The following is an 18,492-nucleotide window of genomic DNA, read 5'->3' on the forward strand; positions in this document are numbered from 1 at the left end:
ACTGTGATTAAAATCTTCCAACAAACAAAGTCCAGGACCAGATGGCTTCACAGGTGAATTCTATCAAACATTTAGAGAAGAGCTAACACCCATCCTTCTCAAACTCTTCCAAAAAATTGCAGAGGAAGGAACACTCCCAACTCATTCCATGAGGCCACCACCACCCTGATACCAAACCAGACAAAAATACTACAAAAAAAGAAATTACAGACCAATATCACTGATGAATATAGATTCAAAAATCCTCAACAAAATACTAGCAACAGAATCCAACAACACATTCAAAGGATCATGCACCATGATCAAGCGGGATTTATCCCAGGGATGCAAGGATTCTTCAATATACGCAAATCAATCAATGTGGTACACCATATTAAACAACTGAAGAATAAAAACCATATGTTCATCTCAATAGATGCATAAAAAAAGTTTTTGACAAAATTCAAAACCCATTTATGATAAAAACTCTCCAGAAACCGGGCACAGAGGGAACCTACCTGAAGATAATAAAGGCCATATATGACAAATCCACAGCAAACATCATTCTTAATGGTGAAAAACTGAAAGCATTTCCTCTAAGATCAGGAACAAAACAAGGTTGTCCACTCTTGCCACTATTATTCAACATACTTTTGGAAGTCCTAGCCACGGCAATCAGAGAAGAAAAAGAAGTAAAAGGAATACAAAATGGAAAAGAAGAAGTAAAGCTGTCACTGTTTGCAGATGACATGATACTATACATAGAGAATCCTAAAGATGCCACCAGAAAACTACTAGAGCTAATCAATAAACTTGGTAAAGTAGCAGGATGCAAAATTAATGCACAGAAATCTCTTGCATTCCTATACACTAATGATGAAAAATCTGAAAGAGAAATTAAGGGAACACTTCCATTTACCATTGCAACAAAAAGAATAAAATACCTAGGAATAAACCTACCTAAGGAGACAAAAGACCTGTATGCAGAAAACTATAAGACACTGATGAAAGAAATTAAAGATGATATAAACAGATGGAGAGATATACCATGTTCTTGGATTGGAAGAATCAATATTGTGAAATGACTACACTACCCAAAGCAATCTACAGATTCAATGCAATCCCTATCAAATTACCAGTGGCATTTTTTACAGAACTAGAACAAAAAAATCTTAAAATTTGTATGGAGACACAAAGACCCCGAATTGCCAAAGCAGCCTTGAGGTAAAAAAAACGGAGCTGGAGGAATCAGACTCCCTGACTTCAGACTATACTACAAAGCTACAGTAATCAAGACAATATGATACTGGCACAAAAACAGATATATAGATAAATGGAACAGGATAGAAAGCCCAGAGATAAACCCACGCACTTATGGTCAACTAAGCTATGACAAAGTTGGCAAGGATATACAATGGAGAAAAGACAGCCTCTTCAATAAGTGGTGCTGGGAAAATTGGAGAGCTACATGTAAAGGAATGAAATTAGAACACTCCCTAACACCATACGCAAAAATAAAATCAAAATGGATTAGAGGCTTAAATGTAAGACTGGACACTATAAAACTCTTAGAGGAAAACATAGGAAGAACACTCTTTGACATAAATTACAGAAAGATCTTTTTTGATCCACGTCCTAGAGTAACGGAAATAAAAACAAAAATAAACAAATGGGACCTAATGAAACATAAAAGCTTCTGCAAAGCAAAGGAAACTACAAACAAGATGAAAAGACAACCCTCAGAATGGGAGAAAATGTTTACAAATGAATCAATGGACAAAGGATTAACCTCCAAAATATATAAACTTCTCATGCAGCTCAATATTAAAAAAACAGGGGCTTCCCTGGTGGCACAGTGGTTGAGAATCTGCCTGCCAATGCAGGGGACACGGGTTCGAGCCCTGGTCTGGGAAGATCCCACATGCCGTGGAGCAACTGGGCCCGTGAGCCACAACTACTGAGCCTGCGCATCTGGAGCCTGTGCTCCGCAACAAGAGAGGCCGTGATAGTGAGAGGCCTGCGCACCGCGATGAAGAGTGGCCCCCGCTCGCTGCAACTAGAGAAAGCCCTTGCACAGAAACACAGACCCAACACAGCCAAAAATAAATAAATAAATAAATAAATTTATAAAACAAACAAACAAACAACCCAATCCCAAAATGGGCAGAAGACCTAAACAGACATTTCTCCAAAGAAGACATACAGATGGCCAAGAAGCACATGAAAAGCTGCTCAACGTCACTAATTATTAGAGAAATACAGATCAAAACTAGGATGAGGTATCGCCTCACATCAGAATAGCCATCATCAGAAAATCTACAGACAACAGATGCTGGAGAGGGTGTGGAGGAAAGGGAACCCTCTTGCACTGTTGGTGGGAATGTAAATTGATACAGCCACTATGGAGAACAGTATGGACTTTCCTTAAAAAACTAAAAATAGAATTACCATATGACCCAGCAATCCCACTACTGGGCATATACCCAGAGAAAACCATAATTCAAAAAGACACATGCACCCCAATGTTCATTGCAGCACTATTTACAATAGCCAGGCCATGGAAGCAACCTAAATGCCCATCGACAGATGAATGGATAAAGAATATATGGTACATATATAGAATGGAATATTACTCAGCCATAAAAAGGAACGAAACTGGGTCATTTGTAGAGACGTGGATGGATCTAGAGACTGTCATACAGAGTGAAGTAAGTCAGAAAGAGAAAAACAAATATCGTATATTAACTCATATATGTGGAACCTAGAAAAATGGTACAGATGAACCAGTTTGCAGGGCAGAAATAGAGACACATATGTAGAGAACAAACGTATGGACACCACGGGGGGAAAGTGGGGGGTGGTGGTGGTTGTGTGATGAATTCGGAGATTGGGATTGACATGTATACACTGATGTGTATAAAATTGATGACTAATAAGAACCTGCTGTAATCCAAAACCTATGGGATGCAGCAAAAGCTGTTCTAAGAGGGAAGTTTATAGCTATACAAGCCTACCTAAAGAAACAAGAAAAATCTCAAGTGAACAATCTAACCTTACACCTAAAGGAACTAGATAAAGAAGAACAAACAAAACCCAAAGTTAGCAGAAGGAAAGAAATCATGAAGATCAGAGCAGAAATAAATGAAATAGAAACAAAGAAAACAATAGCAAAGATCAATAAAACTAAAAGATGGTTCTTTGAGAAGATAAACAAAATTGATAAACCTTTAGCCAGACTCATCAAGAAAAAGAGGGAGAGGACTCAAATCAATAAAATTAGAAATGAAAAAGGAGAAGTTACAGCGGACACCGCAGAAATACCAAGCATCATAAGAGACTACTACAAGCAACACTATGCCAATAAAATGGACAACCTGGAAGAAATGGACAAATTCTTAGAAAGGTATAGCCTTCCAAGACTGAACCAGGAAGAAACAGAAAATATGAACAGACCAATCACAAGTAATGAAATTGAAACTGTGATTAAAAATCTTCCAACAAACAAAAGTCCAGGACCAGATGGCTTCACAGGTGAATTCTATCAAACATTGAGAGAAGAGCTAACACCCATCCTTCTCAAACTCTTCCAAAAAATTGCAGAGGAAGGAACACTCCCAAACTCATTCCATGAGGCCACCACCACCCTGATACCAAAACCAGACAAAAATACTACAAAAAAAGAAAATTACAGACCAATATCACTGATGAATATAGATTCAAAAATCCTCAACAAAATACTAGCAAACGGAATCCAACAACACATTCAAAGGATCATGCACCATGATCAAGCGGGATTTATCCCAGGGATGCAAGGATTCTTCAATATACGCAAATCAATCAATGTGGTACACCATATTAACAAACTGAAGAATAAAAACCATATGTTCATCTCAATAGATGCATAAAAAAAGTTTTTGACAAAATTCAAAACCCATTTATGATAAAAACTCTCCAGAAACCGGGCACAGAGGGAACCTACCTGAAGATAATAAAGGCCATATATGACAAATCCACAGCAAACATCATTCTTAATGGTGAAAAACTGAAAGCATTTCCTCTAAGATCAGGAACAAAACAAGGTTGTCCACTCTTGCCACTATTATTCAACATACTTTTGGAAGTCCTAGCCACGGCAATCAGAGAAGAAAAAGAAGTAAAAGGAATACAAAACGGAAAAGAAGAAGTAAAGCTGTCACTGTTTGCAGATGACATGACACTATACATAGAGAATCCTAAAGATGCCACCAGAAAACTACTAGAGCTAATCAATAAACTTGGTAAAGTAGCAGGATGCAAAATTAATGCACAGAAATCTCTTGCATTCCTATACACTAATGATGAAAAATCTGAAAGAGAAATTAAGGGAACACTTCCATTTACCATTGCAACAAAAAGAATAAAATACCTAGGAATAAACCTACCTAAGGAGACAAAAGACCTGTATGCAGAAAACTATAAGACACTGATGAAAGAAATTAAAGATGATATAAACAGATGGAGAGATATACCATGTTCTTGGATTGGAAGAATCAATATTGTGAAAATGACTACACTACCCAAAGCAATCTACAGATTCAATGCAATCCCTATCAAATTACCAGTGGCATTTTTTACAGAACTAGAACAAAAAAATCTTAAAATTTGTATGGAGACACAAAAGACCCCGAATTGCCAAAGCAGCCTTGAGGTAAAAAAACGGAGCTGGAGGAATCAGACTCCCTGACTTCAGACTATACTACAAAGCTACAGTAATCAAGACAATATGATACTGGCACAAAAACAGATATATAGATAAATGGAACAGGATAGAAAGCCCAGAGATAAACCCACGCACCTATGGTCAACTAAGCTATGACAAAGTTGGCAAGGATATACAATGGAGAAAAGACAGCCTCTTCAATAAGTGGTGCTGGGAAAATTGGAGAGCTACATGTAAAGGAATGAAATTAGAACACTCCCTAACACCATACGCAAAAATAAAATCAAAATGGATTAGAGGCTTAAATGTAAGACTGGACACTATAAAACTCTTAGAGGAAAACATAGGAAGAACACTCTTTGACATAAATTACAGAAAGATCTTTTTTGATCCACGTCCTAGAGTAACGGAAATAAAAACAAAAATAAACAAATGGGACCTAATGAAACATAAAAGCTTCTGCAAAGCAAAGGAAACTACAAACAAGATGAAAAGACAACCCTCAGAATGGGAGAAAATGTTTACAAATGAATCAATGGACAAAGGATTAACCTCCAAAATATATAAACTTCTCATGCAGCTCAATATTAAAAAAACAGGGGCTTCCCTGGTGGCACAGTGGTTGAGAATCTGCCTGCCAATGCAGGGGACACGGGTTCGAGCCCTGGTCTGGGAAGATCCCACATGCCGTGGAGCAACTGGGCCCGTGAGCCACAACTACTGAGCCTGCGCATCTGGAGCCTGTGCTCCGCAACAAGAGAGGCCGTGATAGTGAGAGGCCTGCGCACCGCGATGAAGAGTGGCCCCCGCTCGCTGCAACTAGAGAGAGCCCTTGCACAGAAACACAGACCCAACACAGCCAAAAATAAATAAATAAATAAATAAATTTATAAAACAAACAAACAAACAACCCAATCCCAAAATGGGCAGAAGACCTAAACAGACATTTCTCCAAAGAAGACATACAGATGGCCAAGAAGCACATGAAAAGCTGCTCAACGTCACTAATTATTAGAGAAATACAGATCAAAACTAGGATGAGGTATCGCCTCACATCAGAATAGCCATCATCAGAAAATCTACAGACAACAGATGCTGGAGAGGGTGTGGAGGAAAGGGAACCCTCTTGCACTGTTGGTGGGAATGTAAATTGATACAGCCACTATGGAGAACAGTATGGACTTTCCTTAAAAAACTAAAAATAGAATTACCATATGACCCAGCAATCCCACTACTGGGCATATACCCAGAGAAAACCATAATTCAAAAAGACACATGCACCCCAATGTTCACTGCAGCACTATTTACAATAGCCAGGTCATGGAAGCAACCTAAATGCCCATCGACAGATGAATGGATAAAGAATATATGGTACATATATAGAATGGAATATTACTCAGCCATAAAAAGGAACGAAACTGGGTCATTTGTAGAGACGTGGATGGATCTAGAGACTGTCATACAGAGTGAAGTAAGTCAGAAAGAGAAAAACAAATATCGTATATTAACTCATATATGTGGAACCTAGAAAAATGGTACAGATGAACCAGTTTGCAGGGCAGAAATAGAGACACATATGTAGAGAACAAACGTATGGACACCACGGGGGGAAAGTGGGGGGTGGTGGTGGTTGTGTGATGAATTCGGAGATTGGGATTGACATGTATACACTGATGTGTATAAAATTGATGACTAATAAGAACCTGCTGTAATCCAAAACCTATGGGATGCAGCAAAAGCTGTTCTAAGAGGGAAGTTTATAGCTATACAAGCCTACCTAAAGAAACAAGAAAAATCTCAAGTGAACAATCTAACCTTACACCTAAAGGAACTAGATAAAGAAGAACAAACAAAACCCAAAGTTAGCAGAAGGAAAGAAATCATGAAGATCAGAGCGGAAATAAATGAAATAGAAACAAAGAAAACAATAGCAAAGATCAATAAAACTAAAAGCTGGTTCTTTGAGAAGATAAACAAAATTGATAAGCCATTAGCCAGACTCATCCAGAAAAAGAGGGAGAGGACTCAAATCAATAAAATTAGAAATGAAAAAGGAGAAGTTACAACAGACACCGCAGAAATACAAAGCATCCTAAGAGACTACTACAAGCAACTCTATGCCAATAAAACGGACAACCTGGAAGAAACTGACAAATTTTTAGACAGGTATAACCTTCCAAGACTGAAAAAAAAAAAAAAAAAGAACCTGCTGTATAAAAAATAAATAAAATTAAATTTAAAAATTAAAAAAAAAAGAATACTATAATAAATACATTCTGGCATATGTCTTTTCTGTCTGATATATTATTTTTCTAGGTAAATTCCAAGCTTCAGAAGTGCTGATGTAGATTTCCAAATAGTTGTAACTTTTTATAACACCAACATCAAATGAGTACATTAATCTCATCCTGAGTTTAAGCTTAATTGGAGTTAAAAATTAATCTCCCATCCCACATACCCTTTATCAACATCCTCCATCAATATGTAGAATCTCATTCTCCTCCCTTTGAATCTGGGAGGGCTTGTGACTAGCTTACAAACAATAGAATGCACCAACAGTGTCACTGCGTGACTTGCGGAATTAGTTATAAAAGGTGATGCCGCTTTCACCTTGTTCTCTGAAGCACTGGCCCTGTTGCCCTGAGCCACAAAGTCCAACTCTCTTAAGGCTGCCATGTTGTGAGGAAGCCCAAACTGACCCAATGTGGAGAAGCTCTGAGACCACGTGAAGAGGGAAGGATGACTAGCCAGCCAACAGCTGCGCCAGCTCCCAGCGCTTTTAGCTTCAGTCACTGTCTGACTACAACCTCATGAGAGACCCTGAGCCAGAACTGCTGAGAAGACCCCTTCCCGAAGTCTGACCCACAGAAACCATAAAAGATAATAAAATAATCGTTGTGTTAAGCCACTAGGTTTTAGGGTAATTTGTTACATAGCAATAGATAACCAGAATAAATACCATAAATAGAAAACTTAAACAATGAAATATGGTTATAGTTCATACAAGAAAGACAATGAAGAACTCTAATCAGTCAACCTACCTTCAAAGTAAAGACCTTGACCTTGTATGGTGAATAAATGTACAATTTAATTTTCAGTTGAAATAAAATATTTGCAATATATATGTATCATATCTTATGGTTACCTACCTTAGTTGTCTTTTTAAAATAACCATTCAGCTACACCCCTGACTGGGCTGGATAAGAGGGCTATTTCAGTAAACACAAAATTTTGCATACAATTTGAAGAGGCTGAGAAATTCTCCTGAGCCCGTGGACCCCAGTTTTATCATAGAATATTTTTATGTTTTTTAGAGAGTATCTTTATGTTTATTAGCAATCATTTTCTTCAATACCTTACTTCCAATTAGCTTTTACTATAAACAAGCTGTTTTGGCAAAACTAGAATCTCCATCATGAGAGAAATCACACAGATGTCAACCTCTGAAGTCTGCTTCTGCTCCTGCTATACTAGTTGGCTAGTTGGTGGTAAGTGTGAAAATATTTACACTGGTGACTGTTCTTATGATTCCCCAGGTAGTAGCTGCCACAAGGCTTGGCTTGCCCAGGTTTCCAGAAACTCTTAGTTCAATTCAATGTATTTCTGATAAGACATCTAAGAATGTAAGCAGCTCTTTGCAGGAAGCAGCTCTCTGCAGATCTTTTGTCTTGTCACTTCAGCAAAACTATATTTTAACTAATTTTACACCAGATGCCCCATGCTTAACTAACCTCCAGCCCAAGCACAACTTTCAAAACTGTTGGATTTCTTACCTTGACTGCTGTAGGTTGGGGTATGACGTTTAGCGGGTGACCCTGTGCATTCACACCTGGATCATGGGGCCATATAGTCAGCAGTCCGTCACTACAGCCACTGGAAAGCAGCCTGCCACCCGGCGACCACTTCAGGGCACACACAGCTTGCTTGTGGTGAAGAGTTCCAACATGGTGCTGGGCTACCCGAACATCGTGATGATAAACACGGCCCAGTCTCGACCCACTGCCCAGAGGTAAAGGGGCAGGTTTAGGACAGAAAACTTGAGCCCTAATGCTGCATAAGCATAACATGAAAGAAAGTAATGTTCAAACCCCTGAAAGACCCCTGAGGACAGATACAAAACACAGACATTTCTTGAGTTAATAAGGATGGAGTATTCTGCCTGGGTGATTCTTCCCACAAGTGAAATAGATTTGCCTGGCAGAGTTTCAAATCTGGATATTTAAAACATATCTTTTGATAGATAACTCTAATGGCTTTAATATGATGCTTTAAAGTTAATGGCTTTAACTTTAATGGCTTTAATACAGGCATGGAAAAAATAAATTTAGAAGATTATCATATTTTCCCAGATAGTAGTTTATGTACTAGACCCAGGAAATATTACTTTTCTGGAATTCAGAATATTTCATATTATCTCAACGAAATGGCATATGCGTATGATATATGTGTTAGACATAAAAATGTATTATTTCCTTTATCTATTAATCTACAGATCTACTATTAGTTTGCTCATGCTACTAATATCTAAAATGAATATAAAACTATCTGAATGTCACAGCAAACTGCAATATGATTCAAAATCACTGGATAATGTCTCCAATCTCAGTGATTTGGATCCAAATGATGATAAAGGTCCTATTGCACAAAGATAATGAACTCTTTCTGGACTAGTTTTCTCCAAGGAGAAAGTAAATAACTGCCTACATTTATTTCTGAAGTTTCTCAAAGTGCAGCATCAGATTTTTAAAAACTACTTAGGCACAGCCCAGATAGCATTTTGATGAACAGTATGGACTCTGTGGCCAGACCACCTGGTTCGAAGCCTGACTCTTCCCCTTATGTTAACCATGTGACCTCAGGCTGGTGTCTCAGTTTACTCCTCAGAAAAAGAGGGTGGGGGGACATAAACCACTTTATAATGTCATTGCAGGGATTAAAACGCAATTACACACATAAAGAGTTAGCACATTGCCTGGCACAGAGTATTCTAAAATGTTAGCTGCTATGATTATAAGAAAGTATTTGTTCATGTTCCTCATGGATAATGAAACTAAACTTAAGCAATGTAAATAGATTGTAAAAGGAACTCGAGTATAGAATTGACCTGACTACAACAACTTCACAGGGTAAATATTTAGGCCTATATAAGGGCAATTTGCTTAAGTAGTTTTAAGTCTAGCCTATAATCACAAGGTATTAAAACCTCAAATTTACATCTGTGCTACTTAAAGAAATGGTAAAAGGCTTAAATTTTATTTAAATTTAAATCTACTTTAAGAAATACAGTATGAAGATGAATGACTGTTATTAAATACGTATTTAGACCAATTATGTAGGCTCACAGGGACAAGTCGCTTAACTTTCCTGGTCAAAAAGAAGCAGTTAGATGACTAAATCAGTAGCTCTCAAAAGTGATAAAGTGTCAGCATCACTTGGGAAATTAGAAATGCATATTATCAGCACACCTCAGACCTACTGCATCAGAAATTCCCAGAGTGAGAGCAGCAATCTGGGTTTTGAGGAGCTCTCCAGGGATTCTGACACACTCTCAAGTCTGAGAATCACTGAACTGGTTAATCTATGAGGTTCCTTCCAGCTCTAACCTCTGTGGGTCTGGGAATTGGAAATGTGCCCCAGAAAGCTTAACATATTCCAAATTAGTGATACTGATAGCAATAAATACCCATTTCAACAAAATATCCCTCTAGTAGGTATTACTTGGCACGGAGAAACTTTTCGCTTAAACGGAGTATTGCATTTTATCTGAACAATCTAATGAATCCTGCACGTCACATCTCAGTATGAGTACATGCTTTAGGCACAGAGCCACCGTGGTACACGTGGCCACTGGACCGCTTATAGCACCAGAAGGTCTGAACACCTGACAGGTAGGATCATAACTGTTACTAATCATGTCTGTTTTGTTTTACTTTGGTTTTGGTTTAAAATATTGTAGTTCTGTTCACTCAGCACCCATAGTCAATTGGTGATGCAAATATAATTGGTTCCAGTAAGACACTGCTCACCTGCTAAGGAGGTAGTTATTCCAGCTTAGAGCCCCAACTACTGACAAATGACCAAGCATATTTCTCAGTCGCTTTTTAGTGACCACATCCCATAACTGAAAAAAATGAACAAGCACAGTTATGTAGCATTTTCACAACCCACGGTCTTCTCAAAGGCCTGTGTTGATATAGCCAGTCCTTATGCTAAGTGAAAGTTCAGCACCTCTAACCCTAGTCAGCAGTTTTCAATGCTGTCTGCATATTAGGATCATTGAGGGAGCAGGCTACGGGTGCTAGCCATTCTGACTTAATGGTGGGAGTAAGAGCCTGGGAATATGGCATTTATTTTAAAGTTCCCCAGGTGAAGTCAATGGGCTGCAAAGGGTTGAGAATCACTATGACACTTCTAGTTCCTTCAAATTGTGGGAATTCCAAACCTGGAAATTCACCTATAGTTATCAATAAATAAAATTTGAGTGCCTAGACACTTTCTAAAGTCAAGAATTCTATTTACTGCTAAGAGACTCCTTTTCTGCCAGCTATAAATGACATTCTGACCCATATTAGGAATGAGAACTTTGGCATAAGAAGAAATCATGACATAACCCTCATAGTATCCAGTATCATTACAGAGATGAGAAAACAGTAGAGCCATCTGTGGCCCTCCAAAGTCATTGAACACCTGAGCAATACTGTTTACACTATTGCTAATAAACAACAGTAACAATAATGGTACATGAGAAATTAGATAGATTGATGGAAACTTGGTAAGCTCCCATTTCAGAGAGCCTATTAGAAAAAAATTCACTCATTTTAAGTAACTCTACTCCTGATCATGGCTTAAGGTGAGACAGGAAGACTGGAAGTTTGTCTTCTTCCCTCCAAAGTCCTAAAACTGGGGATCTCATAAGTCCAACTTTAGTCTGAGAGAAAGAACGGGGGGAAAAAAGGAAATGTGACAGAAAGAAAGCTTGTGTGAAAAAACTAAGCAGAGTATCCCTACATCCTCATTAAACACCATTGAGAAAAGACCCAAAATGGTATATCCTCTTACTCCCCATAGCTTCAAGTACCACATCTACTATAGTTTCTTTATTTTATAATAACCTGTTATTAAAAGTCAATCTTAGTTATCTAGCAACTATACAGAACACATTATGAGAAAGAAAAAGGTGTCCAGTACTTGCACTTCTCCCTCGCTGGTGCCAACTGCCAGGCAGGTTCCCTCTTTTGTCCAGGACACAGAAGATATATAGTTACAAGTGACACTTAAGTCTATATTTTCAATCCTATTGTGATTATCCCCATTCCAGATGTATACAGAAGATCCAAGGGCTATAGCAACAAGATTTTGAAAATTCCAGTCCAGGATATTCAGATCTATAAGAAAAGCATTTCAAATTAGGGTGATTATACAGCCAAATAAAAATATTTTCAAATAACTTTATTTATAGATAGAGGAGAAAGATTGATAACTTCCCTATGGTCAGCTGGAAAACAGAATCATGGATCCAAGCAGACCATGAGAAGTTCAAAAATGAAAGTTGGAATAGAATCTTGTATCAAGATACACAGTGTAATAAGCAATAACACTTACCATTTATGCTCTTATATAATTATTTAGAGGCATTTAGAAAACTTGGCAGTTTCATCTACCATAATAAATATAAATGGATTTCATCTAACAGATCATTAAAATTTAAAATCATGTAATTCTTATGGAGACATCCTCGGACCTAGAATATACATATGGGAGATGACACCATCATTGCTAATCAAAAGGCAACCCAATTACAGTATATCTAGAAGAGGTGATCTCTGGCTTATTTATGATATCTAGAAGTTCTTAGTAGTATTCTCTATCTTACCCTATAAGAATCATATGACTGCTCAGAAAAACCATATTTGTATGACCACATACTAAACTGTACCCTATCTTATTTCTTATAAGACAGAAACTCCTATCCTGATTGACACATATCAGTACAAAACTATGAAACACACCAGTTTCACTAGAGCAGTCTAATCCCCTATAACTCATCCTTCCCACTGATGCAAACTACAAACTCTGAACAAAATTCAAAAAACAAATACCTGAGAACTCTGGAAAATAAGCAAAAGCAGGTAAACCAAGTAAGGGAGTGAAAATTTGGAGAAGCAACCTGCCCAGGGGTGAGTTTTCCATTTTTTTCCTCACACAGCTTTACCCTGAGTGTGGGCCCCAATCATGGAGTAACACCAGCAGCTCAAACTCTGATAGAAAGCCCACCATGTCCCTGGTCAAAGAAACCAGAGAAAGGAGCCTGAAGTGGCCAAAGTGTGAGGAGAAAGCCTGGGAGGGATAGGAGGGGAGCCACAGAAAGGCATCCTCTAATTGTGAGTGTATAAACCCACACACATCTCAGCCTAACCCCAAATCGTGTAAGTGCAGGGAAAACTCAAATTATCCAATCTAAAGAACATGGAGGAAATGTAAAATAGATAGCTAGTGGGAAGCAGTCACATAGCAGAGGGAGATCAGCTCGGTGTTTTATGACCAGCTAGAAGGGTGGGATAGGGAGGGTGGGAGGGAGATGCAAGAGGGAGGAGATATGGGGATATATGTACATGTATAATTGATTCACTTTGTTATAAAGCAGAAACTAATACACCATTGTAAAGCAGTTATACTCCAATAAAAACATTAAAAAATAAATTAATTAAATAAAATAAAAAATAAAGAACATGGGGGAAAAATTTTTACAGAAATGGACAGAACCTCAGGGATTTGTGGGATAATATCCACAGATCTAACATATGTGTAATTGGAGTCAGGTCTTGGAAGCAAGAGAGCAAGGTTTCAAATGAGTTCTCACCAGAAACCATAGAGGCTAGAAGTCAGTGGAACATCTTTAAAGTGCTGAAAAAATACATCTGGCAACCCGGAATTCTACATCAAGCAAAAATATCATGATAAGGGTAAGAGAAGTCTTTACCAACAGACCTGATCTGCAAGAAATACTAACAGAAGCTTTTGACTGAAAGGAAATTATATAAGAGGGAAATTTGGATCTTCAGGAATGAAGGAGAATGTTGTAATTGGTAAATATTTGGGTAAATATAAAGGACAATTTTTTCTCTCTTAAAATATTTAAAACACAAATGCGTATGGCTTTTTAAAGTAAAACTTAACGATGGTGGAGTTTTCAATGCATGTAGATTTAAAACATAGACAACTAAAGTAACTCTCCCAAAAAAGTTGGGGGCTGGGGAGACACATGTGACTGCAAGATTTTTACATATTGTGTGAAATATGCAACAGTAATTCTAAGTAGACTGAGAAAGTTTAGATTGCATTGCAATCCCTAGAGCTACAACTAAAAACGTAATACAAGGAGATATAGCCAGAAAGCCAATAGATCAACTAAAATAGAGTAGAAGTCAAAAAGAAAAGATGCCCAAGGAATGAGACTTGGTGCATTCCAAAATGTAGGAGGCAGAGAGATAGAAGAGGAAGAGAAACCAGCAAAAAAAGACTAAGAAAGAGTGAACAGAAAACTAGGAGGCAAACCAAGACAGTGGGATATCAAGCAGGAGGGAGTGACCAACTGTCTCCAACGTGGCTGATAGAGTTAAGTAAATGATCTCCAAGAAGTGACTGCTGGATTTAGCAATGAAGAGTTTTGGGTGATGTTTGGAAGAGCAGTTTCAATGGAATGGTGAGATTTAAGAACTGACTAAAGCGGATTCAAAGACAATGGGGAGAGAAATAAGAAATTGTGAATATAGACATCTTTTGACAAGTTTTGCTGTCAAAGGGAGGAGACAAAAGGGGTTATGGCCTGAAGGGGAAGTAGGGACAAAAGGTTTTTGTTTACTTTTTTTTAATATGAGTGTTGTGCTTTTTAAACATCTCTTGAAATGAATTCTTCAATTTTCATTAGTCATGGCAATAAATTCTCTTAGAGAAGGAGGTATAGGAGGAGAATGGTAGGAGAACTGTTCCCTTTAACGATTTAGCTTTTTCCTGCTCATTCCTCTCTGTGAATGCTCCCCAGAAGCAGACCTCTTCCCTCTGCTCCTTTCTCCCTCACCAGGAGAGCTCACCAGGGCTCTCAGCTTCAATCATACTCATCTGACCTACACTCTAGCCTTTCCCCTCTTTCAACTACAAACCTCATTTCTAATAACCTGCCAGAAACTCTTGTATATCTCACTGTCTCCTCAAGTGTAATACTGCAAGATAATCTTCCCTCCTCACATGGCTTCTCCTGCTAACTTGTCTTCTCAGTGACACCATCCTTCCCCTGCTTCAAAACGTGGAATAATCTCTTTTTTTTTTTTTATAATTTTAGCAATTTCATGTATCTTTATTTATTTATTTTATCTATTTATGGCTGTGCTGGGTCTTCGTTTCTGTGCGAGGGCCCTCTCCAGTTGCAGCAAGTGGGGGCCACTCTTCATCGCGGTGCGCGGGCCTCTCGTCATCGCGGCCTCTCTTGTTGCGGAGCACAGGCTCCAGACGCACAGGCTCTGCAATCGTGGGCCACAGGCCCAGTCGCTCCGCGGCATGTGGGATCCTCCAAGACCAGGGCTCGAACCCGTGTCCCCTGCATTGGCAGGCAGACTCCCAACCACTGCGCCACCAGAGAAGCCCCCAAAACGTGGAATAATCTTAAACTTGTCCCTCTTCCCATATACTTTTCCTCATGGAGAGAAAACAGTCCCTTACTTTTTGGTAGCTCTCCTGCTAAAGGCATTCTGCATACTCTGCCATGAATTTTCCTTTGATATTTCTCCTAGTTGAGAATTCCCACAACAAATCTAAAAATCTACATCAGGATTTGAAATATATCCATAATCTGCATCCATCTCCTATTCACCAGTCCCCTGTGTATCCTCTTCATTGCCATTAATTACCATGAATTACCAACATCCTGCCTTTGTTCATGCTGCTAACACCACTGAAAATGCTCTGTCTTCTCTCTTCCACTCCTCCAAGTCCTACCCATCTTTTAAGACCCATCTCAAGTCTGAATGTCTCCACAAAGCCTTTCTGGACAAATCCAAAGATCAGCAAACTACTTACAGTCCTTATAACTCCTTAAACCCCACAATTTATTATTTATACTCTACATTGGCACGTTGGTAGCAGGTCAATGTGGGTTAGTCCCATTTTCCCAACTAGATCACAAGCTAGTGACATAAGAAGAAGCTAGAGACAAAGAGCCAATGTGGTTGTTTGATAAGATTTATCCATGTTTAAAATATAAGCAAAAAGAGTGGATATATGTATATATATAACAGATTCACTTTGCTGTATACCTGAAACTAACACAACATTGTAAATCAACTATACTCCAATAAAAATTTTTTTAAATAAAAAATAAAAGCAGTGAGTGTAAATAAATAAATAAAAGATAAGAATAAGAATAGGCCACCATTTATACACTTCATTCTAACACAGTAAAACGTAATGTGTAGTTCTTGTGCCTCACCAAGACCAACAATACCCATTCCTGAACATGAAAATTCCACAATGAAAAAACCACTATATTAACCATATTTGGATGGTACACCATTTAAGCATGAGGCACAAGGCCATCTGGTTCTTCCAGAATCAAATTTCAAGTTTATGCCAGAGCACAGAATACATTTTGTCATTTCAACTTTTCAATTCATGATCTAAGCAATAACTTACAATAGTCATTTCGAAGAGCGGTAAGATGAATCTTCACCTCTGGTTGGAGTATGGAATAGTTTATATCACTGAACCTTTGAATGTGGAAGTATTCATCTCTGACTCCATCACTGCAGCCTACAAGAAATGAACAGTTCTACACTATAATCCTGAAAACAAAATCTTTATCCTTGCAGGTATTAAGAGATAAGGGGGGTGTAAAACAAAGTGGTCATCATGATAAAATTGAATTATAAGTTGCAGGGGGAGGAAAGGAAGAAAAAGACTTCAGCATTAATTTAAACAATTTTAAAAAAAATATTCAATGACATTTTCTAATAAAAAGCACATGAGTATCAGGCCTAAATGTAATGACAGATTTTGTGGGGAGCACACAGAGACACTACATCATGCTTTGAATATTTATTCTGTCACTTGAGATTTTAAAACCAAAGTAATGTTCACATATCCATGTATCTATAACATCAACAATTATCTAATAGACCTAAGCCCTACTCTGAGTCTTTGTCAATAAGACTGTTGAGTCATTGATTTTGGCTCTTTCTCTCACTGTTTCTGTACCAGAGCACACAGAGTTACTTTTGGCTAGTGTTACCCATGACTATCTAAATTCAAGGTTATATCTTGTGCTCAGTTTTACTTCTCATCAAATGACCCCACTAAGTCTAAACCACAAGCCACTGTCTTTTCATCTTTCCAACCACTTGGCTTGTAATCAAACTGAGAATGACATGATCAACAGGAAATGAGCCCCCCCAGGTAACTTGTGGTCCTACGACCACATGGCTTCTGATAAAAGAATGAGAGCTTCACAATGCTATACCAAGAAGCCAGATTGTTACTCATCGTCGCAACGTTAACTATGAAAACCTGCAGTTGTGGGCAGAACTACAAGGTTACTAGAAATACATACTCAAGCACTGCTGATAAAGGTTCAAAAAAAAAATCAAGTACAAACTTTCAGTTACAAAATAAATAAGTCATGAGAATTTAATGTAAAGCATGTATGGCATCTTTGAAAGTTGCTTAAAAAGTAGATCTTAAAAGTTCTCAACATAAGAAAAAATTCTGTAACTATATCTGGTGACAGTTGTAAACTAAACTTATTGTGGTGATCATTTTGCAATATATACAAATATATCATTACATTGCACACCTAAAGCTAACATAATGTTCTATATTTAAAAAAAAAAAAAAAAAAAAGCAATACCCAAAGAATCAACAAAAAACTCCTGGAACTAATGAGTGATTATAGAAAGATATAAGATTAATATACAAAAGTCAACTGCTTTCTTATATACCAGCAATAAGCAATTGGAATTTAAAATTAAAAGCACAATACCATTTACATAAGTATCTCAAAAATGAAAAACTTAGGTATAAATCTAACAAAATATGTACAAGATCTATGTGAGGAAAACTACAAAACTCTAATCAAAGAAAAGCTAAATAAATGAAGACATATTCCATGTACATGGATAAAAAGACTCAGTATTATTAACATGTTAGCTCTTTCCACCTTGATTTATAGATTCAGTGCTATACCAGTTAAAATCCCAACAAGTTATTTTGTGGACACTGACAAGCTGATTTTAAAGCGTATATGGAGAAAAGTCAACACAATATTGAAGGAGAAGAACCAAGCTGAAGGACCTACGCTATCTGACTTTAAGACTCACTAAAAAGCTACAGTAATCAAGACAGTGTAGTATTGGCAAAAGAATAGACAAATAGGTCAATGGAACAGAATAGAGAGCCCAGAAATAGAGCCCCACAAATACAGTCAACGGATCTTTGACAAAGGAGCAAAGGAAATACAATGGAGAAAAGTCAGTTTTTTCAACAAATGGTGTTGGAACAACTGGACATCCACACGCAATCTGGAAAAAAAATAATCAAATCACTTTGCTGTACACCTGAAACTAACACAATGTTGTAAATCAACTATACTTCAATTTTTAAAAATGTATCTAAACACAGACCTTATACCCTTCTCAAAAATTAACTCACAATGGATCCTGGACCTAAAAGTAAAACACAAAGCTATAAAACTCCTAGAAAATAACACGAGAGAAAATCTAGATGTCCTTGGTTTTGGCAGTGACTTTTTTTTTTTTTTTTTTCCGGCC

The 18,492-nt window shown here is 37.7% G+C and overlaps 1 protein-coding gene across 1 annotated transcript in view; it reads right to left on the reverse strand.

Moving 5' to 3' along the window:
• Positions 1-18,492, reverse strand: part of CDC20B (cell division cycle 20B) — a 65,716-nt gene that overhangs the window by 10,607 nt on the left and 36,617 nt on the right. Inside the window, exons 6-9 of the mRNA XM_036849027.1 lie at positions 16,364-16,480; positions 11,867-12,063; positions 10,705-10,799; positions 8,452-8,677 (exon numbers count right to left, since the gene is read on the reverse strand). Of these exons, the coding sequence (XP_036704922.1) occupies positions 8,452-8,677; positions 10,705-10,799; positions 11,867-12,063; positions 16,364-16,480 (635 nt within the window). The remainder of the gene's footprint in view (positions 1-8,451; positions 8,678-10,704; positions 10,800-11,866; positions 12,064-16,363; positions 16,481-18,492) is intronic.

This window comes from Balaenoptera musculus, chromosome 3 (genome assembly GCF_009873245.2).
Source record: "Balaenoptera musculus isolate JJ_BM4_2016_0621 chromosome 3, mBalMus1.pri.v3, whole genome shotgun sequence".
In the NCBI taxonomy this organism is placed as follows: domain Eukaryota; kingdom Metazoa; phylum Chordata; class Mammalia; order Artiodactyla; family Balaenopteridae; genus Balaenoptera; species Balaenoptera musculus.